We start from the raw sequence: 23769 nt of genomic DNA on the forward strand, positions 1-23769 counted from the left end.
ATATTAGGTAAGTCTCATCTTTGTATACATGTACTACATGCAGACAGTACATGCATATGTCCAAGGAGTCACAGAGATAATCTTCTTCAGAAAAATACTATATATTCTCAGAAAGACAACCAGAAATCAGTAAGTTTAAAAATTTCAGTTTCCTCAGAAAGATTTTTTTAGCTGTAACGTACAAAACTAGATGAGATTTACATTCTCCATGAAGAGTTCTGATGGATTTTAGATATGCTTTAAAAAATTAGCTCTAATCTTCTGGAAGACTTTCCCTTTTTAAGTCTTCCTCAAGATTCATTATCAAGATTTTGAATGTCTTACAAAACATGAATACAAGCCAATTAGTGCTGGAGACTGTATCACAGCAGTTAATAGCCACAAGAACAATGACAAAATGGACCTTATTGCATGCAATTTCATGCAATTTTCACATACAGCTGTTAAAACTCAGGCAGGAGCCCATAACACTGAAATTCATACAGAACTGATACTGTAAAATGTTATGCCAACACCTGACAAGATGGAAAATGCTGTTTGTCAGTGACTGCATCTCAAGGTCACAGTATTAAACAGCATCAAAATAACTTGTTAAGGTGATAAATTTTGTCTCAAGCCCCCACCTCTTTTATTGTAGCATTGAATCTGGCATTGAATTTCCTTCTGGCAGCTGCATGAAAATACTCTCATGGGCTGAATGACACGATCTGGGCATCAGGGTTTACTGACTCATGACAGATGACCAACACACATTTCAGTGGCAGAGTTTCAATTTGATCACTGGCAGAGTTTCTTACTTATCTTTCAAATCACGGAATGACTTTTTAAATCACAGAATATTCTGAGTTGGAAGGGACCCACAACGATCATCAAGTCCAATTTGTAACTGAATGGCCCCTACGGGGATTAACCCACAACCTTGGCATTATTAGCACTGTGTTCTAACCCCTTAGCTAATCTTGGGCATGTTTGCTGCAAATTTCTAAACAGTAGGTAACGTCAAATCTAAGCCAAACAATAACGATTAAAACAGCAAGACATCAACTCTAACTAATTATATTAGGATTTGTTTTTAAAGAGGACACTTTTTGAAACTTAATGCCAAGCATGTTTTTAGTTGTTGGTCGCAGAGCAAGCAGGAATATTGTACTGAAAAAAAACTACAGTAGATGTTAGTACTCATTCAAATGCAGTTCTGTAATGAGGCGATAGCAAAGTCTGTTGAACAGAATTTGAGGCATTCTGCACTGCTTAAAAACACAACAGTTTCAAATCATCATCCATTTCCACCCTGCCATTGTGACAAAAGATTTTTCAGAATTCTATTACCTCTTTTTTTCCCCTACCATATTAAAATGTCAGAAAGCAAAATGTAACTCTGACAGATTTAACCCATATATTTACCTAAATGGATAATTGTTACTCTTGTGACAGTCTTCAAAATAAGTCAAACATGCCAAAATAAATACCTACAACATGTGCATTAAATTTACTTTTTTCCCCCCATTTTTCTAAGTATGTTAAATAGAGGCCCATATGCTTGTAAAGGGAACTCAACCATTCTGCAGCAAAATGGACTTACAGAAAGTGCACTATAAAATAACACTCTTAAGTTCTAGACCTTGCATTGCTGAATTACTGACATGCTCAACTTTAATTCTTTTACTGCTCAACTTCTGAGGAGTTTTAGAGATTTTTATAATGTATCTCCTTCAGAACTCAGGAAAACTGAACCTAACAGAAGAGCAAAAGCCCCACGGCACCCGAGCCAACCACCTCCCTGGTGGAAGAGTGGCAGGACTGGAACTCTGGTTTATTGCACAAGAACCGAGACCCAGGCCCAGAGATAACCATCAGGAGAGCAAGCTGCCACACTATCCTTGGAGTGCTGACACATTTTGCTAGATGATTTTGGCTACTTCCCCTTAGAAGGAACGGTGACAATCTGCAGATGTATCTGCAGACTAGAAGTGTGTAACAGCAACTACTTTCACTGCTTTTACACTTAAACTCAGTCCCATTCTCCCTCACCAACCCTTGCCTACACCAATCCCATTCCAGGTCAATGTCTCCATTGCCCCAGTTACTTACACGGAAACATCCCATGCTCTATTTCATTAAGGTTCTTTAGAGCTTACATCTCCTCCTCCTCCAGCCAGTTCCAGTCATCTTTTCTGCACCGCAAAGAGAAGGTGTAGTCACTGCTTTCTGTGACATTAGCGTCATTATCCTCTCAGGATCCCATCTGGCTCTGGCTCTCAGTTGCACCCACCTTCTCTCAGACTTTTTATCATCTCCTCTACAATCAAACTGGACCACTGCTTATTGCCTCAAGATCTGTAAGGGGTCATTCAACTCAAGCAAGAAAAAATTCCACTACATTCACTTTTTATTGCCAACGACACCCTGCTTTCAAAGAGCTATTACAGGGAATATTGCTGGGCTACAACTGATAGGACTGGCTCACTTGCTTAGCACAGAGGGGACATGGACAGGATCATCAGTGATAGATGGAGCGAGGAAGGTAACGTGCAATAGAAGTTAACTACTTAGAAAAAACTATCAACTGACCTTCAAAACCATCACAAGGAATTGCCAGTAATATCCCTGAATTAAAGGCCTGAAAAAGTCACAGCTTCTGCGTCAATGTTTTAAAACACACATTTGAAGTCACAGTGAGAATTTTTGTTTTAAGTTTGACAACATATCAAACAACTTGACACTGAGCCTTTTAACAGGAGAAAACAGAGAACCACAACAATTTCCCTGCTCAATACAAATAAAAAGACAAGGCAAGTAAGCATTTGACAATTCCTTTTTTTTTTTTGCCAGCTATGATGAATTCAAGTGCAGAAATGTTAAGCAGTTGGTGTTTCTCAAAAGATATTTTGTAAAGTAGTAATCCAAATACCAAAATGCATCTTGGCACATATTACAATGCAAAAGTGTTGACATACATTCAGACTTTATTTCATGTTTTTTTTCGAAGAATAAAGTACCAGTAAAGATCCATTTGCCGTACTGCAAACTCCTTGTTCTTATTGAGAAATACTTACTCTTGCAGACAATCCCACACAAATCAATGCTTCCTTTCCTTAGATGTCACATTAAACTACTCAGGTTTTAAGTGTTGTGAATGGGATTTGCAATCTGTTATAGTGTAAGTAAAGAGGATTGTCTGTATTTTGGAGCAAATGCTGGAAAACAAAAAGAGAATGACATCTGCTTTAAAGTAACTGCAGACAGTACAACTGGTGTATTTTGGAATTCTAAGGCAATACTGTTGGACCAGCATACGAAACTCTGCTGTAGAGACCAAGTTAACGTACTGTTTTCTTCGGCAAAGTAGAAATATTCTGTTGGTTTTCCCTTGCTTTTTTGTTTTTTCCTAATTCAGTAATAAGCAGCAGTATGAAATACCAACGTTGCCAGTAGATGAATTATGTACTGAACTTCTGCATTCAATGAATCCCTTAAGATAACATATAATGTCTGCTTTGAATAGTACACTCTTTAAGGTGATCTATCTGGCAATATTCATGTATATCAAAAATACACATGCACATTTTTGCAGACTCACAATTTAATGTATTTTCAGAATTCACTACAAAAATGCAGTTTCACAACTGCTAACATACATTGGACTTCTACAGTAGTATGGATGATGTACAAATGTCTTTTTCAGAACTACCAATACTGTGCATTGTGCAAATTGTCTAGGACTCCACTCCTTCTTGAGCAGCAGCTGGAAGAAAATTTGTATGTTGAATACTGATATCAAAATACAGATTTAAATAATTTACTCTTAAAAACATTCATATTTATAACCTCTTACAGAAAATAAACAATTTATCTGATTATTAGATATGTCCCTCAGTTTTTCCAGTTCCAAGGTATACACAGGTCTCCATCCTGGAGCACAGAGTAGAAGTGTGAAATGCAAAGGTGCATGCCTTGTAGGTATGGCAGCGATTCTTCCAGCAGCCGCTTACAACAATCTATCATCTGTGCACTGGAAACACTTGGCTCCTTATACAGCCGATCCAAAGAGAATTTTTCAGTGGAAGTATCAATTAGCTCTTTTTCTGTAATCATCATCCTAGCAAATGAAGACAAAACACAGTGACAAAGTTAGAACTTAGCATCTTAAAAAAAACCCAAAAAACCAAACCACCTTGAAGTAAGCATTTCAATATATACTGAATATATATTAAAATCGGAAATAATGAAATAAGTAGGTCATATGCATGTAAACAAAGGTATCAATTCATGTACAGTTGGTACAGCTGAGATTTTTGTGCAGATTGATACCTGTGTCTACTCAGAGGTCAGACTGAACATTCTTCCATGACTATGGGCAAAAGCATGCCCAGGGAGTCACATTTGAAAGCCTGCACCATGACATCTTGTTGCTCACTAAGTAACAGGGAAAAATACCAAAATAAAATCCTATAAAGCTCCATTTTTAATGTAAGGGATGCAAGTACTTAAATAATGTTGAAAGTGTAAGTTTGAAGTACAAGATCATGTTCATAATGACTCTCATGTTCCTAATTACACTAGTACTCTGTATGTCATCAAAAACAACAGTTGATAGGTACAGTCAATTGATGCACATTAAATGTGTTAAGTGACTTCCTAAAAGCAGAATTATATGGATCCACTTGGACCTTATGATCTTAAAGGTCAATTCTAAGAATATTGAATTCATAGCTTGCAGATGGTTTTTCCTTTTGCCTCAAAGTGATAAGACACCACATGGCAAACTCAAACTACTCAGAAATAAAGTTAATGTGTAGAGTTAATTAAGTCACTGGAGCTGTGACTGATCAACTAATGCAGATAGTTCAGGCTCAGCAAGTCTCAGTAGCTCAGGCACTGTGCCACACTAACACAGCTGTAGTTTCCAGCCGGCCCGCCTACAGAAATAGCACCGCTGCTGCCCTACTATGCACACCCTGTGCTAGAGAGGGAGGTGAATCAGCCCAAGCTAAGCATGGACACAGCTACTGAAAACACATGAAAACACTACTGTAGGGCCTCGCCACCATTCTTTCCAGAGCTCAGGATGGGATCTCAGTGTACTTGCACAGCACTGTGCTCTGCTGAGGCACTCAGATCACTGTACAAGAGCCCAGTCCACCTCTGGCAGTCAGGGATGAACTGAGATGGTGAGTTAACCTAGGGCAAGCCTGTCCTCTCTGTGGACCATATCTGCACCACCCTCCTGAGTGCCTTCCCTAATACCGAGGCACAAGCTTTCCTGTTCTGTGAAACCTCAGGCTCCCTTGAAGGACTTCAAGTTAGCTGCACACAGGGAGAACCCCTTGTTAGGTGCAAACTAATCTTTTTCTAAACTAACTGACAAACAACTAGAAGTAATGATTCTGTAGTTGTCTCAATACTTTTAGTTTAGATTTTTTTTACTGCTGTCACATTGTAATTAACATTAATAGAAGTTGTTGCTTTTCTTATCCAATTAAAGGTGTCTTCCTTTAAAAAAAAACCCACCTCCCCTTTGGAGAAGTAATTGTAAAAAAATTATGCAATTTTGTCTTGTAAGCAAAGATCTTTTATATCTGAATGAAGTTTCTACAAAGTGAAGGAGGGTATTTTCTAACAACTGTTTGTGTTCACTGAATGCTGTCATTCTGCACTTAGTAAAGCTGATGGTTAAAGTTCTATTTTATAAACAGAAGATTTTTTCCACCAGGAGAGTATGAATATGTTCTTCAAAGTTCTCCTCCTCCTCCAAATAAAAAACATGACATGCAAAGATTTTAATGAGCTAAATGTATCAAGTCACATGAACACTTACTCCTCCTTTCTTTTCAGATTCTCTCTTGCTTCCTGTGCTTTGGCAAAAATAAACCATTGAAGAGCTGCTGGATCGCAGACCGTTGGGATCATAAAGTGTCCAAATTCATGTAAGCTTGGTGCATATCTGTCACTTAGGAAACATGATGGAAGTAAAGAACAAGGTATAATTTTTTTTTAATGCAAGTATTTCCATTAATTACTTTCAGCATGAATTCTGAAGATAAAAGAATATAAATTAATCACTATCAGAATAATTGGTAAAAAACTAATCAAGTTTGGTTCATGCAACTACAGAAACATAATACATAATTCTTTTTTAAAACTACATTTCAAAATCAACTGACAACAATACTTAAAAAATATGAACACCAGCACGACAGCACAAAACTTTTGATTTACCCCAGCACAATACTGAAAAATAAAGACAGAACTTTGAGTCCAACTTGAATGAAATTAAGCAGGATTTTCTTCAGTCTGATTCCTTCTTAACCCACAAAAATGCACTTAAAACCTTCAGAAACAAGATGACTTTGACATAATGAAAATCTGAGATTATATTACTTTTCTTCTTAGTGAAAGCAATAATCAGAGTACAAAAAAAAAAAAGAGTAAAAGCTCCGAAAGAAATAAACCTTTCCTGCAAATACCTACCTTTCCAGAATCATTTGCAAACCTCGCAGACTGCGAGGATGAAAAGGCAGTCTACTGTCACGTAATTTGTTATAGAAAGAGTTCAGAGTCTCGTAGTACTCTTCTAGAGTCCACAAAGGTTGCAGTTCTTCAATATATATTACTTGTATGCCTCCCAGAAGTTCACTTATCCGATCTTCCAAGAACAGCAGTCTTTTTTGAAGCTTATAATAATTTGGCAGTCTCTCAAAAATCTGTGCACACACACAAAAAACATCTCCTATGTCACAGAGCATAAAACTAATTTTAATAAATTAAAAAAATAACAAGAAACTATAAAAGAGACACTTAACAATACAAATATGGAACTCAAAGGGAAAAAAATAAAATCAAAGAATACCAAAATTGAGAAATATCAAATATATACATTTTAGGACTAAGATTGTAAGTATTTTTCATATTTATACTATAAAGGCACCACTATATATACAGAAATTAACAGTTCCAGATAAAAAAATATATCATCTGAAGCCAAAATAAAACATTTATCACCACAGTTATAGTGGTAGAGCTATTCCTCATACAATAGTCACTATTCACCATCTACCCTGCTATTACTATAATGTAGTTTTCCATACCAAAAAAAAATGCTGCTGCTGGAATAAGTCAAGTGATTTCAGAACAATCTCTTTAGAAACCCAGGAGAGTAGTAGAATCAGAACAGCTTTTGGCACAACAAAATTTATTGGTTCAGCATTTGCATTTGTTATGGAGAAAAATGGCAAAACTCCTCTAAATATTGTATTTCTGATGAAGCATTCTAGAGACTGACTTGGACAGTATCCTACTGCTTCCTTCTTCTAGTAATTAGTAACAAAAAGTAATAGCACTTAGGACTATTTTCTAAAACGGGGTAGAATTGGACAATTGTGCCCTCTAAAAACCAAGTGGCTAATCGACCTCATCAAGATTTTCACTGACTTTTTCTATGTAACATTTCACATGATCTTCAGTGCATTTTAAAATAAAAAGCCTTTGATTTCAGGTTCAAATTTATACCTCTCCTTTGTACCATAACTACAACTAACTACATACATTGTCCCATCTGCATGGCATTTTGTGTAGATATATGACCTCCTCTGAAAAGTTAGAAAGACCTCCTTGGCAAAGTTAGAAAGAGCATTTATCTTTTCATGGAAGATAGGAGTTTATTTTAGTATTCATCAGAATGCTTTTATTCCAATGACTATCAACACTCTCAAGTCTCAGACTAGAAAGTTTTTTATTAAATTCTAGTTTCTCAGTGTAAGTTCTTAGTAAATCATTCACACTAACAAACCATGGTTTGTTTTCTCTCTCAGTGAAACACATATAGGCAAAAATTCAACAACCAGAAAAAGAAGATTGAGTGTCAAGTTTTCATATTATTCACTGACTGGACTACAGAAATAGAATATTCTCATATTCTAGCAGGGTGAAATTTCCTAGTAGGAAATTCCACCAATTATCTCCTTTAAAAGTATTTTTTGATAGAACTATCAATATTTCAGCAATCAAGATTAAAGAAAAATTACTGAAGTGACATGTTGATATCACTACAAATTTAATTTTTGGTTCTTTGCATATAATACTTTATCATTTAGAATGCCAGAAAGCTTATCAACTGAACGTTACACAATCAGCAGCAGAACTGGCATAGTCACTAAAGGTAAATTTCTGCAACATCCACATTAGCTGCCTAAAAGATCAAAATGGACTTATGGGGTTGGTTAGTAGTCATTGACTGAAATCATCCGTTCACAACTCCCTTATCTCATATTTATGAAAAATCTGAATAAAATTCATTAGTTCTTCATGGAAATCAGCTCTTTATGGATCACGAAATATTCTGCCAGTGCTTGCTGCACAGACTGGAACGGTGCATAACAAATTAGTTTTCCTTGTATCTAATCAGGAGTAGTACTGACTTGTTAATGAAAGCAGCAGTAAAGATCTGACAAAGACTGTTGTTAGCAATAGCATACAGAGGATTAAATTTAGAATGCAGTGTACACAGTGATGCTAAACATAATAGCTAAGTGTTTGCTTTAAATTACTCATCAGTTATCTGCACCTATTAATATTTTTGTTATAGTTTAAAAAAGGATGTCATAACAAAAGGCATTATCATTTACTTTGAAATCCTCTTACTTTGGTCCAGTGATGGTGAACATCCATGGTCCCCAGCATTATGTGACCTGCTGCACTCATACCCGAGCGGTCTGTAAATACCACTGTGCGCCCTAGAGATTGAACAAAGCTCTTTACTAATTTGGGTTACTGCAATAATTCTCACAATGTATTTCTGCAGCACCAATGCACATGAGTAGATGCTTTTGTTATTCTCAAAGTTTGAAAGAGATTCTTGAAAAGTCTAGTTTAAGAATTTTTTTTCATATAAACCCCACTTAGCATTTGCCTTCTCCCTGTTTGAACTTGCTGGTTTTTAGATACTTGGATTTTTTCTTATGACTACTTTTAAAATAAGAGAAAATCTCAGTAGACAGCATATTTAAAGAATCTGTACAAATAACACAAACAGTAGGAAACGTTATACGTTTAAAGTATACATAAGTAAGGTAAAAGTTGGTCAAAGAACTATTAGCACAGCCATTCAACACCACTTTCACAGAACTCCGCAACATGCAAGCTGTAATAATTTTCATTTCACATTAGGTTTTCACTCTTTTTTAAAATAAAAAATAGAGACAACATACAAGGATAATTCTGGGTGTATTTTTAGGGTGATAAATCAATTTTGAGTCTGAGTATGGTTTTTTAAGTGAAGTACAAAGATCCTTAAGAATTCTTTAGGGTAAGAGCACAGGCAACTAACTATTTATCAAAATAAGCTTCTACAAAAGTCTTCAGTGTGATGTATTAACCTACAAGACAAGGCTTAAAGAGAAGCTCTTGGTCTCAGAAATCAGTTTTCCAAAATCTCAAAGAAAGAGCAGCACTGACTTTAAGGTATCTAGTCCATTCTTGTACCCTAAGGCAAGATCAACTATACCTGTATAATTACTGACAGGTATTAGTCCAGTGTATTATTACAGATCTTCAAAGATGAAGACTACGACTGGTTCACAAGACAGATTTCTTTAGCACTTTAAATCCTTAGCATGCTTAGGAAGAGAAACTAATTTGAAACCTGATACAATTTAAAACTACTACTTATTGTCCTACCCACTGTCTTTTGACAAAGGATTAGGTGCACTCTCAAATGAAAGCATCTCAAACCTGACTATCTGCAGACAGGTATAAAATGGGGAATTACAATTAGAGAAAACAGCTACTGCCACAGGTCAAACAGCTGTATGAGAGGAATGGTAGGTCAGGTTTACAGAATATTTTAGTTTTTCTTGAGAAAATACAGACTTTAATATAGTTGTTTTATGGAACACATGGGAGAAGAGAAAACAAATTCAATTTTAAAGGTATTCTTGTAAGTCCTCCTTCTACTGACTCTTTAGAGAGCTCCTCACATTTCTGTCTTGAATCTACCATGTGTAATAGTCTATTGCTACCTCCGCCCTTTCAGAGGTTCAGACTAGATTTTTTTACCTTCATTGTTAATATAAAGGCTGGTGCCTTCAACTCACTCTGTTTGCATTTATTAAGAAGTAAACTAGAAGCTGAGTGTAGCGAATATACTATAAGGCAAGACCACCTTAAAAAATACCCAGTAGCTTAAAAGTTCTCACCAGCTTTTCAGTAAGCCTGGCAAGTTTGTTTTTGCAGTTACAAAAGGCATTTACGAAAAGAACAAGAGCTCTGTTGTCACAGAAGACCCATGCTCATCTCTAAATAAATTCTATATTAGGATATATGAAATAAGCAACAGACATACCTTTAACATTCTTTAATACTTCAGGTCGCTGTTGGACTAAGCGAGCTAGACTGTGCAGTTGGCTACAGCGGTGAGCAATACCCCAGCTTCTCTGCCACCTAAATAAAAATACAATTGAAAGCATTTAATTTTCAATATCATTTAAAAAAAATCACAGAAGTTGAGATGCAGGTCAAAGCCTTATAACACAAATAACATAGCACTTCAATAGTAATAAAAGAAAGTGCTACTGAAAAGCTGTCCATGTCATATGTTATTTGAACAGTTAAAAAGCCCAAATAAAATTTCACAGTGTTTCTTAAAAGTGAGGCCAAAAAACCAAAGAAAACCAATGACAGATACAAGAAAACCAAATAGAAAATCTGGTAGACAGAACAGAACTTGTTAATCTCTCCCTCAATTAGAAGGGGGTTAGTAAGAAAACAGTGACAGACAACCCCGTATTTGGCTCAGTTATGGAGCATGCAGTTTGTTTGTATACTGTGTAGTGTTCATCCAGAGGAGCAAATAGAGTATCTAAGGTTGGGTTTTTTTTTTTTCGAGTTCCTAGCCCAAAACATTACTATGATTCCAGTGGAAAGTTGCTATGTATTATTATATTTTACAGTGGAGCAATTTTTGTTAAACCATACAGGAGTCAGGTATTACCTTGGTGACTTTAATATACGCAGTTTTGACATCTTTTCCATCACAGACAGATCAAATTTCTAACTAAATTGCAAAAACATTTAAATTGTGAAGTTGTCCTAGTGTATTGAAAAAATACACCCTTTTACAGAGTTGATATAAAACTGTCTCAAAGTAGGAAATTACTATTCCCTTATTGTACTGGGTCTGTCTGGAATTAAGTTCATTTTCTTCACAGCACTCATCTTTTGCATTTTTATTAAAACAGTGATCATAACACACCAATATTTTGTGCAGTGCTGGCACAGTGTCCAGGTCTTCACTTCTTCTTCCCACTCTGCCCCCCAGCATCAGAAAGTAGGCAGCAGTGGGCAAGATGCTGAGAGGGGACAAAATCATGACAGGTGACTCCAACTAACCAAAGAGTTATTCCAGACCGTATGTTGTGTTCAGCAATAAATGCACAGGGAACACAGAAGGAAGGGGGGGATCCTCATGATTATGGTGTTTGTCTTCCCAAGCAAGCATTACACATACTGAGGCCCTGCCTCCCATAGTGGGTTAAACACCTGCCTCCTGCAGGGGAACAGTTAATTAATTCCTCCTTTTGCTTTGCTTGAACTCACAGCTTTGCTTCACTATTAAAACTTCTACTTTAATCCACAAATTTTCTTGGTTTTACTCTTCCTTTTCTCTTTCTCCCATCCCGCTCAGGGTGTATCAAGTGGCTGTGTGGGGACTTAACTGCTGGCTGGGGTCAACCCAGATTATCTCATTTGGGGAAATTTAACTAGCAAAACCTCACTCTTTGGGATGCAGGAAATGGCACTAAGCCACAGCACTTGTGAGGCAATTTAATCTAATCCAAGTAATTCAAACAACTACTTACTGTTACCTAGCAATATCACTTTGCTTTCAGTAGCACCAGACAGGAATGTAAAAAGGTGGCATGTCTTCAGCTGTCCTAAACTTATATGTGGAATAAAGCCAATGACCCAGTTATTTTTCAGACCTCTGTGAACACTGGCATTAGGCTGCAGGATCACAAGTAATAGTTTCCTATTAAGATACTGGTTTGTCAGATTTCCAACACACACATTCTTTTCTGAATTATAACAATATAACTCATGGAAGGTTAATAACTCTGCATGGAACACAACAGTTTTAGTGAATTTTAAAAGCACAAACTGTAATAAAATTAGATATAAGCAATGAATAAAATCAAACGCATACGTTTAATACTGAAGACTGTTTCAGAATCTTAAAAACCCTCACAACAGCTTAGTTACAGAGGATTAGAAATTGTGTTCAAAAAAACTGGCTTCAGCTTAAAAGAAGCCAGGGCCTTTTACAGGGGGAAAGGACAAAAGCATGATTTCAGAGGCTCCAACTCTCCTTTTTTAAAAACAGAACTTAACAGACTGGCCCTTGAAATAATCCCCCAAAGTTACTTTTTCCATTGGTGAATACCTTCACTGCCATTTTCCCATACCAAATATCACACTTCAGAACATTCTCAGTCAAAGGCACAAAATTTAAAAAGGGATCGCAAATTATTTTCTGAAAATATTCTGAAGAATCAAGATCTCCAACTATACTCGGCCCTTCTAAGGAAACATAGCTCCTACTCTGGAGAGTGGGAAACAAAGCACTCGAAGGAACATTTTTATTAAACATTCACACAATATGTACAATGTGCAAAGTTGCATTTCACTGCCAGACTAGTTATCTTTGTAGATATTAACTTGAATTCAGGAAGAGCAATTTTAACCAACAAAACACCACCCAAACTAACACATATGCACAGGTTCTATTTCTATTTATGTGTTTACCTCAACTGTAGCCTACATTTTTAGTTACAAATATGAGATCTCTTGGAGCAGATTGTAACAGGAAACTTTTGTCCCAAAAGAATTCTTCTACAAAAATATTCAATGCGGTAACACTTTTTCATATATGAAATAGAGCTTTTTTTCTGAAACAAGTCTTTAAAGCTCATGGTGTAGAATTAGGCAACACTTCCTTGCTCTGATTGTCTTAATCAAAGTCCTACTGATCTAATTTATTACCTGATATCTGAGAGCTGGAGTTCATTACGAAGTTCAAATTTTAAACGTTCTAGTTCTTTTCTAAGCGGCAAACTCTTTTTCAGCTTTTTTACTGCACTTGCTCCATTATCATCTAGCCAGGATCTGAAAGAGGAGGAAAAATGCTCAACAGTAGAAGCATGCTGCTGTATTACCTTTCATGAAAACAGCACAGGTAACTGAATTCTTACTGCTAACATAAAGATTATTTCAAATTACCAGGTAAAGGGATTTTTTAAAAATAGAGGATAGAAACTGAAATTGTTGAATGCTTCACCTGAAGGTATCTACAAAGGAAAACCTGGCACTTAATGTCTTTGAAGGGGACTAGGGAATCAAACTGAAGCAAAAGACACTGACAGTGTAAACTGTAAGACTTAGAGGTATGAAAGGGGTAGAGAAGCAGATTAGTGTGATTTCAGGGGGCAGCTTCAGAACGTTGTGTTTTAATGAAAGAAGCTTCCACATATCTGCCTTTAAAAAAAAAGGCCACAACAAAGCCCAATGGAAAACCCAACCGAAGTGATTGTAGTAGATTACCAAATACAAGAGGTGGTACTAGAGGGCTAGGTTAGGTAACTTCTACAGAGCTGACAGGAACATAGATTAAATAAGTCAAAGTATAATCACAATAATCACAATCAGACAAACATGACTCATTGAGTACATCTAAAATTTCAATAAATAGATAATTCTATTTATAGGGAAAAGTTACTCTTTAAGAGAGTTAGCCTTTGTTCATAGCATAAACTGATTTTCATACTCTTATTTTTACAAACAAATACTTCCATTCTCATATTGTATTCTGAGCAAAAAACTTCAAACTCAAGTAAAAAGAGAGGCCTAATGCCAAATGGATAGTTATTCAAAGGAAATTGTTAATATGTAACTGTTTGTGGGATTTCTTGTATATGTGTAAAACTAAGTAAAAATATTCTCTAGTACGTTAAACCTCAGTTAAGTGTTTTACAATTGCATATGTTAAAGCAGTTTTATTTGTGAAGTGGTATGCAGGACAAGGGGTATGCTTTGCTCTGAAGAACCTTCCAGCACAGTCCTGCATTCATTTCAAATGACACAAAGTTACAAGAAGTTTTTCAAAGCCACAAAATGTGTATGTGTCCCAAAATAAGCACCAATTTCTAATACACAACATGCTACATTAAATGCAAATTCAGTATTTATAACTGCATAAATTTAAATATTAAGGTTGGCATGCTGAACAACAAATGAGGAGCACAACACTAAGATACTTGGCAAATTAAAACCTTTTAACCTTAGTTTTCACGTATTATCTCTCACCCCTACCAGAACATGACAATGAAAGAGTAACAATAAAGTTAGGAGCCATATAGTTTTGTGTTACAGAAGTACTGTAAGAGGTAAGGAGCTATTTGGAGCAAGTGGACCCTCTGTCTCCTTCTGAACTGCCACCAATATTCCACAAATCTGAAAAGCTAAATCAACCAAAACTGGATTGACCAAACATGACTGCTGGGCAAAGACACAAGAATGCCTCAGCTTAGCTGGCACTACAGTTATCCCAGGAGCTCATTAGAACTCTCTTTAATTATAAAAAGCATGACAAAATTACATGTTGAACAATAAAGTTTTGTATTGTTCAGAATGCTTATTGACTGCCTTTAAAGAACTTTGCACTAGAATAAGACCAATTTAGGTTACAAAATTTCCATTCAGTGAAAGCATTACATACATTAAAGTTGTTTCCACTCTGTGGGCTTGTTCTAGTTCCTCCTCAGGATCCTTGAATCCAGTAAACGAATAATAAGTCTTATCCCATTTGATAGGTCTGTTCACTGTGCTTTTTGCTTCCTTGTGTGGCTGAGAGTTCACGTTCAAACTCTGAATATGCTCTGTAGATAAACTGCAGGAGTTGAGAATATCTAATACTGTGCTCAGGAGATCCCTAGTACGCAACGTAAAACTGACTGCTCGAAACCCTGTAAAATACAAGTATTATTTAATTAAAATTATTTAAAATGCATTCACATTTCTCTCCTCTTACATGAGAAACCAAACAAGGCACAGATAGTTGGAAATTATTATGATACTGTTATTTCAGTACTCACTGCAAAATTTACATGCAGTTCAACTATGTCTCATCACAGCTACTGGGCCAAACTGCCCTGTTAGAAAGCAAACTTTTGACTCAAGAGCAGAAGACAGCTTCCACTTCAAATGTTACCTTAAGCAGACTGAACATAACACCACTATTTTCTTGAAAAACAGTATGATTTTATTTTCTAGGACCTAGCATTAGGATCCCTCACAATTTGCTCAAGTTTTTTAACTGTCAGCATATAGAACGTAAAACTCATCTGTTAGGTAAGGCATATTGGTACACCACAGACAAATGTGCAGACTAAAATTAACCATAAGCAATATTCCAAATTTGGCAATATTTTTTGTAGTCTCAAAGATAAGAGACAATGTGGTAAATTGAAGCTTCAGATATTATACAGCTTCTGCTTTACAGAATAAGTTCCTATTGAACCTACAAGTACCCTGACATTGTGTACTGAGGACAAGGACCCAACTGTTGTTCCAGCTAAACATGACAATGGTATTAAAACCAGAAAAGTTATGATTTACATCCACCTATGTTTTTTACTTTCTCATACTGTAACTTGACTTCAACTCTGTAATGTCTCATTCTTTCAATGCTTTTTAAAGCTTAGATGTTTAATTACTTGGGATGGTCCCAGCTGTCTGATCTAATACATATTTTCATGGTTTGACTGGATTTTATTCAGCTGAGAAGTCTTCATGACTGCACAAGGGTAAGTAATGGTCGGAAAGAATTTAAATACAGGAAGATACATTCTGCACGATATAAAAGCACCTGAAGCACTGAAGGATTCTTGAACATTAGAAGAGTTTGGTTCTGTTTCTCTTACATAAAAAGTAAGTTGAGTTGGCTTCAAGGAACGAAATCCTGGTTTCTGTAGGTTCTCCAAGTAGCCATTTAACCTCTTCAGAGAGTTTTCATTTACTTCCTATTTAAAAACAAAAACAAACAAAAAACCATTACAGATGATGAATTTGGTAATTTTTCATTTAAACCTTTTTTAATCTTACAGGCAGAATTAGTTCTTACAAAATGCCAGTTGCTCTTAGCAAGTAGTGATACAGTTCATATTCTTAGCATTAATAATTATCTTGCATGAATAAATCTGTATGATGTACATAGTTGTACATTCCAAAACCCACTTTTAGGGCTTTCAAGCTTAAAGAAATATACTGATTCAAATATAATGCACAGCATTTCAAAGTGATAAAGTAGTATGTATTATAAATTAGTCTGGAAGGATTCAGTATTTTATTTAGAACAATTAGAAAATATGAGTAATAAATAATGGATGTTTAAGGGCCCTAGCCTTGCTAAAAATAAAGGAAGTGCATCTTTCTGTTCCATGGTAACAACCACATTAAATTCTAACACTATCTTTGTCTCTTTGAGAGCAGGAAAACTAGAAAATTTCCATCCTTGATATATGAAATATTTACAGAGAAAGCATACTAAAAGATTTTTACCCTCTCTTTGGGATGCTGACCAAAGAAATCTGGATGTACAGCAAAATAGAAAGGTCTGAGAGCATTGATGGCATCAGCTCCTGACAAAGTTCTTGCCTGAAGAACACACTGTAGCAATATCTTGTCCAGACATAACCTAATAAAATAATAAAATATTTATGTATGATGCAAGCAATCAAGTGACAAAACAAATTACATTAGAATGTGACAGAATTGAGTAAATGTTCACAACTGCAAGTATAATAATTTAAAACTGATATCAGAAGTCTGAGTTCTGGATTTTTCCCCTTAGGATTCACAAAGCTGTATTTCAACAGAGCCAATCCAACAGGTTCTAGAGATGGTGGATGCTAATGGTTGATTAAAGACATGTAAATAAGTACAGTAAGTTTTCCCTCTACTTTCTCAAAGAAAAATTCCCCAATCAAGAAGTTCAAATTACAGATATTTGCTTTAGTGGTATTTTTTGTAGGTATTCCTGATGCTTCTCTTAAAAGCCAGTCCTTACATATTTTAGAACCTCCACGTTAAAAGCCAAACCTAGAATTTTTCAAGCAGTGTCAAAAGAGTATTAGATTTTACCCAGGAATAATAATCACAATTCAGTCAAAAAAAGTTCTACATTAGTTTCTGGGTTTCCCATACTTGTGTCCATTACAAAAAAAAAAAATCTACTTTCTTAAACATCCTTTTATAGAAAACATCAAGTTAAAAGACAATATTTATTTGCCCTTTAATCTTCACTGAATTAGAAGAAACAAGGACTAAAAGAAATTTCAATGGTAGGAAGCGAAGATTGCTTCACCTAAGATTAGAAGGAAAAATTAAGTTGAAGAAGTTCTACGAAGCTCAGAAAGCACAAATTATTGAATATCTCCAATTATGCAGAAATTAAACAACAGTTCTATAACAAGGACACTTGTGTAACAGAGGACTGAAATGGAAAGAAAAATGAGTTCTGCATTAAAGACCACCAAAATTTCCTGCCATAGCTCAAAGGTGATATTCAGGTTTAGCAAACTAATTACCAAGAGACAGTAGATATAAAAGCAACAAGAAAATGTGAATTGGTAAATATTCAATAATAGGTTTCTCCTTCAGCTGATTTTACAAGCTAACACATTCAACAGGCCATTTTCTGTGATTAATGTTTATTTTAGTTTGCAACTCAGAAGGGCAGGGACTCTGCTCTGTTAAGCAGTAGAATGCTGGTTCACTCTTCACAGTATTATTCAAACAGCAAACCTTAAATATGTGGCAGACTGGAGGCAAAGCTGTTTCCAATTCACATAAAACTAATAACTTTATTAATAATAGTTAGTAGGACTGTTTCACAGCTATTTGTTCAGCATCCTAGACCAAATAATTATCCTGGACACAGAAACATGTGAGACTTTCCTGACTGCTGTCATTAATAAAAAAAAAAAAAATCCCCAAAATCCCCAAATTTGTGCTCGGACAATAAGCAGAATTTTTTCTTTTTGGCCAATGGTAAATGACAACAGTTGAGTTGTCAAGCAAATGCAGTGACCCTCACTTTACCTTTTTTCTATCAACTTTTCCAGCTCTTCAATTAGATACATAAAAGCAGTTCAGACTAATGTTTTCTGCCTAAGAGGTGAGGAAATATTTAATTAGTAGGTCTGAAAAGTCAGCTTGCTGAAAACAGAAGTTTTTGTAGAAAAGTGGGACAGAAAATCTGTGATGCAAGAAGACTGATGAAATTTCAAATCCGTTATCACTAACAACAATTTTCACGTGTGTGAATTAAATGGAAGAATTAAAAAAAAAAGTATTACTGGCAAACACTTCTACCTCCTTCCTGACTACACCTCAGAAGCTCTAAGACCAGTCATCACTATAGCCCATGATCCTATTCAAAATAGCAGGAGATGGTGAAGTACCACATATTGTGTTTTTATGAAGAGTGAAAGCTCTCAATGACAGTGCCACAGTTGCTCAGTGATGCAGGAAAAATATCACTACTAGATCTGGCAAGAAAGGAAGCAAAGCACACTGGATATAAATCCAGTTGGTCCTATGTTCTGGGTATGGTAACACCAAAATAATTGTCTTGCTGAGAAAAAAAAAATTGCAGGTTTGTTTTTTTTTTTAGCAAATGGACACAGAACAGTAAAAAGAAAAAATTTTTTTCCAGCAAAGGAAAGAAAGTAAATTAGCCATTTTTCTATTCCAAAGCAGTTTTGAGTAACAGCTATGCAAAAAAATTCACATCCTCCTAGACCTTGCCAGGAGAAAGAAGAGCTCAGTTCACTGTTCACCTTATTTATACACCATTCCCCATATCCACTCCTAAGCTACACTGCAAGCTGTTTCCAGTAGTTCAGGTAAAAAGTTCCAACACACCTGGAAACTATTAATCATACTTCCAAGTTTATTAATCATAAAGTTCCATCTGCTATTCTAAAAGAAAAATGGTCAAGTATGGCTAACTTTAGTTCCCTTGTTTTGTATCTAAACAACACTGTCATGCTAGTAGGAAGGCTCAGGATTCCAGCCAGAAGTCTATTTTGAACTTGCTTAAAAGAGAAATGCTCAAAGGCCAAAATTAGTCTGCGTGACAGAAGGAAGAATTCATTCAGTGAAGGTGAAAGACAGAACTCTGAGGCATCTTTCAACTGAAGTGACAAAACAAGTGAATTAAAATGGATTTAGAGAGATAAAACGCAAGAAAGATGTTTATGGCTTCACTCACAAGGAACAAGGATTGTTCCAAGAGGTTCATTTAGATCTGAAGAGCAGAGAAAGGCTTCATATTAAAATCAAGGTCATAACCACTTTGAGGACAGTGTCTCCACTTCATGAAAGATATGAAACACAATCTCTACTACAACACATTATGCAATCACACGCTAGGGCTGATTTAATTTATTGATTAAATAATTCCCTCCAGCTTTCTTTTTCTTCACATCTCTCTGAAGTTTAGCTTTTTGGCTTATAGTTTTGGCACTGAAAAGCTTGGCTAAATTAAGCTCATAGTTATAGACATATTCACACATTTCGAAACACTGAGCTTTAATAACTCAATAGTGCAGTAATATATTGGACATCATATTCATATTTGGACTACCCCTTCTCAAAATTAAGCTATTTTAAAACCCTTGTTTTGTTGAGAGCCTTTTTATTGTCTCACTCGAGGACAGGCATATGGCTTTTGGGGATTTTCAGCTGTGGATGCTCTGCTGAAAGCTTCAAGCTGTAAAGGCGAGAATGTCAAAGAAATGAGCACTGATCAAAAATACCAAACCAGTTTCACATATATGCAAATCATATACAAAAACATACATACATAAACATAGGCTAAAGTTAAATTAAGTCAGCAACATGCCATACCTTCTCACGGTTCTCAAGCAGCAAAACATTTCAGCAACTCAATAGTCAAGCCAAATTTCAGCCATCCAATAACTCACTTAAAAAAAAAAGGAAAAAACATCCTGTTTAGTAACAAACAGGGATATTTTCCCCTGCTACTTATCAGTGCATTCTCTAAATCGTAAGTGGAAACTTTCAAAGTCACAACAGTAATACAAAATTGAGCAACCACACATAAAATCTAAAGGTTTGTGTAAGAATGTTTTCAGTTTTCTCTACTAACAGCGAGTCTTGCCAACAGTAAGGGTTGTTACCGTATTTTGCTTTGAGGATGAATATTTAAAGGCATTCCAGTTAGGAAAAAAAACACCCTAAAAATTACCTATGGACAATGTTTCCTGCTCTTCCTGATGTTCAGGTTTTGTTCCGAAAAAAAGTAAAAAAATAGAGGCTTTCTTTAACCACTAACACATACCAGTTCATGGAATTCCATGTAAATTTTTACTAAGTCCGAAACTCTCAAACAAATGATAATACTTTAAAATGTACATGCCAACTATTTTATGGAAGCATAATGTAAAAACAAAGGGAAAGACACTGTCTTACAACAGTGCCTTGAAATCTTTTATCAGAAGTTTGCTGGCATTCATAAAAACGAATTAGCAATTTTTAGCAGTAACTTCTGCACTATGCAACTGTAGGTTGAGAGTTTTCCAGCAGTGGACAAAACACTGGGCATGTCAGAGTGCAAACATGCACCTAATCATTAGGGATTATGAGGGAAGCTCCCTATTGGCAACATTTTCTTATATGTTTTCACACTCTTTTTTGAAAAATATACTTTTGTTTGCACTTTTCAAAATAACATGCTTGCTAAGTATGATGTTTTCAAGCTGAGATAAGCAGTTATCAGAGAAACACCATCCATGTTCCAATACAGCGTGATAGTTCCTTGCAAAACACTTGAAGTTTTAAAACTTACTAATAAAAATATACTTAATCAAGAGGTTGTTTTACTAGAAGCAGACAGTGGGAGAAAAAAAATGCTGGGCTAAAATAACCCCAGATTACTCAATAATTTTTGTCTTCTGATTTTCAGCTAGGTGGGCAAGACTGTAATAATGTCATTTTTAGTGTCCATGACAACAGTCCTAATCATAAACTAAGCTAAATACGTTAACAAGCTCTCTGGTAATAAAAGTTTTCTCTCTCTGTAATTTTAGCTTCAGGCATTTGGGCAGAGGATGGAAAAAAACATCTCACTTAATCCGCGGTGATGCTTTATATAACCAGACAAAAGCATCATTGTTTCTTGCTTCAAATGCTCTATTAACTGCTTGGAAATTGGTACACTGCTTAGTTAAAAAACAAAATCTCCTGGTCTTGACCAAGTTTCACCTGCACCCCACCTCAAAGTCACTCATACTTGCTAACACAGAACAAAATATTAACTACGTTGCAGTCACTTAGTAAAACCCTTTGGCAACACGGCGTTGCACATCGCTATCTCACCTCGGGCCGAAGGCGTCTATTTCGGGTGCTCACCTATACCCGAGGCAGCACTGAGGAAAAAGACTGAAAATAAACAAGATGATACCGGCTCAGAAAATAAGCTCGGGCCAACCTGACTCACTGGCTGCTTGAAAGGAAACAGTGGCCCGACCTCAGAAACAGTTTTAGCTACTGAAAACAGAGCCCTGGTAGAATTCACCTTAAGATTCACCAAAGAAAAGGTGTTCCCAGAAGACGGCAGAACTGACAACCCCCGGCTCGCGGGCCTTTCGCACCCTCAGCAACAAGGCACGGGCAAAGGACCATTGATCCCGAGCCGAGCTCGAGCGGGCAGAGCCGAACCGAGCCGGAACGAACCGAGTCCGGCCAAAGCGAGCTCGAGCCGGGGGGAGCCGAACCGAGCCGAGCCGAGCCGAGCCCGGTCAAGCCGAGCCCGACCCGAGCGGACCCGAGCGCGGTGGAGCCGATCCGAGCGGCGCCGATCCAGCCCGATCCGACCCCCGGTGCCGCCGGCCGGGCCCGCGCGTGCCCAGGCGCACGTACGGCCCGCGCATGCCGGCGCACAGGCTCGCTCCGGCCCCGGCCCGCACCCCCCGCCCCGCCGGCAGGGACGGGGCCACGGAGCCCGGCCCGGTTTCAAAGCATACACTCCCCCTCCCGCACCCCCCCACCGCCCGGGCTCGGCCTCGCACCATCCTCCGGCCGCCGTCGCCGCTGTCCGAGCGGGCCTCTCGAGCAGGAGGGCGGTGAGGTCGCACTGCCTTCCCCGATCCCCTCCTCCTCTGCCCTCCCCTTGAGGAGAGGCGCGGCGAGACCCCCGGCCCAGCCCCGCTTACCGCCGCGGCCGGACGGCGCCCGCCGGGGCTCGGCCCCATCGCCCCCGCCGACGGCCCCGCAGGGGGCGGGGCTGGGGATTCCCGCCGGGGGGCGCGGCCGAGAAGTGGGCACGACCATCAGGCAGTGGGCGTGACCACCAGGCAGTGGGCGTGGCCATCGGCAGTGGGCGGTGCCGCCCCGGGGCGGGCAGCGCTTCCCCTCCCGGGCCCAGCTCCGCGCAAGCGCACGCGCAGGCCCCGCTCCTCAGGGCTGCTGTGGGAATCAGCTCTTCCCATTCTAGCGGGTCGTACAGCTGTGCCCGCAGTAGTTCGTCAGGGACACGGAAGGGAAAACCCTCGACACAAGAAATGTCTGCCGTTCTGCAGAGGGGATGGGAGCGGTTTATCCAAATGCCTGCGCACGCCTCACGTTGCCTTTCTGCAGAAAGAGAACACCAAGTGGGCGAAGAACCAGCCGTGAGCTCTGCGGTCCCGATGGGAACGCAAGAGCGGTTTTCCTGAAGTTATACAGAATCAGGTTGGAAAAGACCTCTGAGACCATCGAGTCCAACCTATGACCTACCACGTCAACTAGACCATGGCACGAAGTGCCACGTCCAGTCTTTCCTTAAACCGCTCCAGGGGCGGTGACTCCTCCACCTCCCTGGGCAGCCCATCCCAATATCTAATCACCCTTTCTGTTAAGAAATTTTTCCTAATGTCCAACCTAAACCTCCCCTGGCACAGCTTAAGACTATGTCTATGTTACCAATGTTCGATGTACATGTACATTTACATATCTATTTTTCTTCCAAGGTAGTTGCTGTCAAAATGCAGCTGATACAGGGACAAATGCCTGTTGCTGACAGAGTTCGAAAACAAAGGGTATTAACTGCTAGGGACTGGAGTTATTTGCATGCAATGTATTGTATTTCTAGGCAGAAAAGGTTAAAAAGAGGACTGACAAGGTTTAGGAACTAACTGTAGTTCAGTGAAGCTTTTAATCAAGTTAACACTCTCACAGCCCTTCGGGGATTTTCTTAATTTCCATAACGTGCAGCATGTTTTTTGCTTCACAACAGAAGCCAATCAGTTATGTGAGCAAATTGGTTGCATAATTATGCAGATGAAAAAATAAATTTAATTGATTCAACAGAAAACCGTGCTGTTCATTTCACCTGGGATTTAACTTCCTGAGGAATAAAATAAATTCGGAGACGTCATCAGCAAGTGGGCCTGCCAGATACCAGCTCCATTGCATAGGGTACGTATTCCCAAAGAGAGGCCTCCTCCCCCTGCCCCAGCACAGGAATTAATTCCTGCTTTTCAGTTAAGTCTCGGCACTTACTGTGTGATGGGAGTAGTGATGTGGCTTTATCTGGTTGTGTTATTCCCTATCTGTACCCAGGACACATCCCACTGGCTCAGCAAGCAGCACAGATTTCCAAACTGAAAGTTTGTTTCATACCAGATAAAATTATCGTCTGAAAAAGTTTGTATT

General features: G+C 37.8%; 1 protein-coding gene across 4 annotated transcripts; it reads right to left on the reverse strand.

The window, feature by feature from the left end:
* Positions 1-2837: 2837 nt before the first annotated feature.
* On the reverse strand, positions 2838-22359 carry TCAIM (T cell activation inhibitor, mitochondrial). 4 transcript variants are annotated; one of them, XM_027675468.1, is made up of 13 exons: positions 22290-22357; positions 21402-21516; positions 20324-20367; positions 19963-20038; positions 16609-16744; positions 15917-16070; positions 14768-15014; positions 13036-13158; positions 10340-10437; positions 8641-8732; positions 6472-6704; positions 5819-5950; positions 2838-4099 (listed from the first exon to the last, which is right to left on the reverse strand). In XM_027675468.1, exons 4-13 carry the CDS (start codon positions 19989-19991, stop codon positions 3874-3876), a joined length of 1470 nt encoding a protein of 489 aa, XP_027531269.1. In that variant the 5' UTR covers positions 19992-20038; positions 20324-20367; positions 21402-21516; positions 22290-22357; the 3' UTR covers positions 2838-3873. The 4 variants fall into 4 exon arrangements, with proteins under 4 accessions (XP_027531269.1, XP_027531270.1, XP_027531268.1 ...); XM_027675469.1 differs by lacking the exon at positions 22290-22357 and adding an exon at positions 21653-21798; XM_027675467.1 differs by lacking the exon at positions 21402-21516 and having other exon boundaries at positions 22290-22359.
* Between the last annotated feature and the right edge of the window lie 1410 nt (positions 22360-23769).

The sequence above is a fragment of the Neopelma chrysocephalum genome, unplaced genomic scaffold (genome assembly GCF_003984885.1).
Source record: "Neopelma chrysocephalum unplaced genomic scaffold, ASM398488v2 Primary Assembly neopelma1_26, whole genome shotgun sequence".
Lineage (NCBI taxonomy): Eukaryota > Metazoa > Chordata > Aves > Passeriformes > Pipridae > Neopelma > Neopelma chrysocephalum.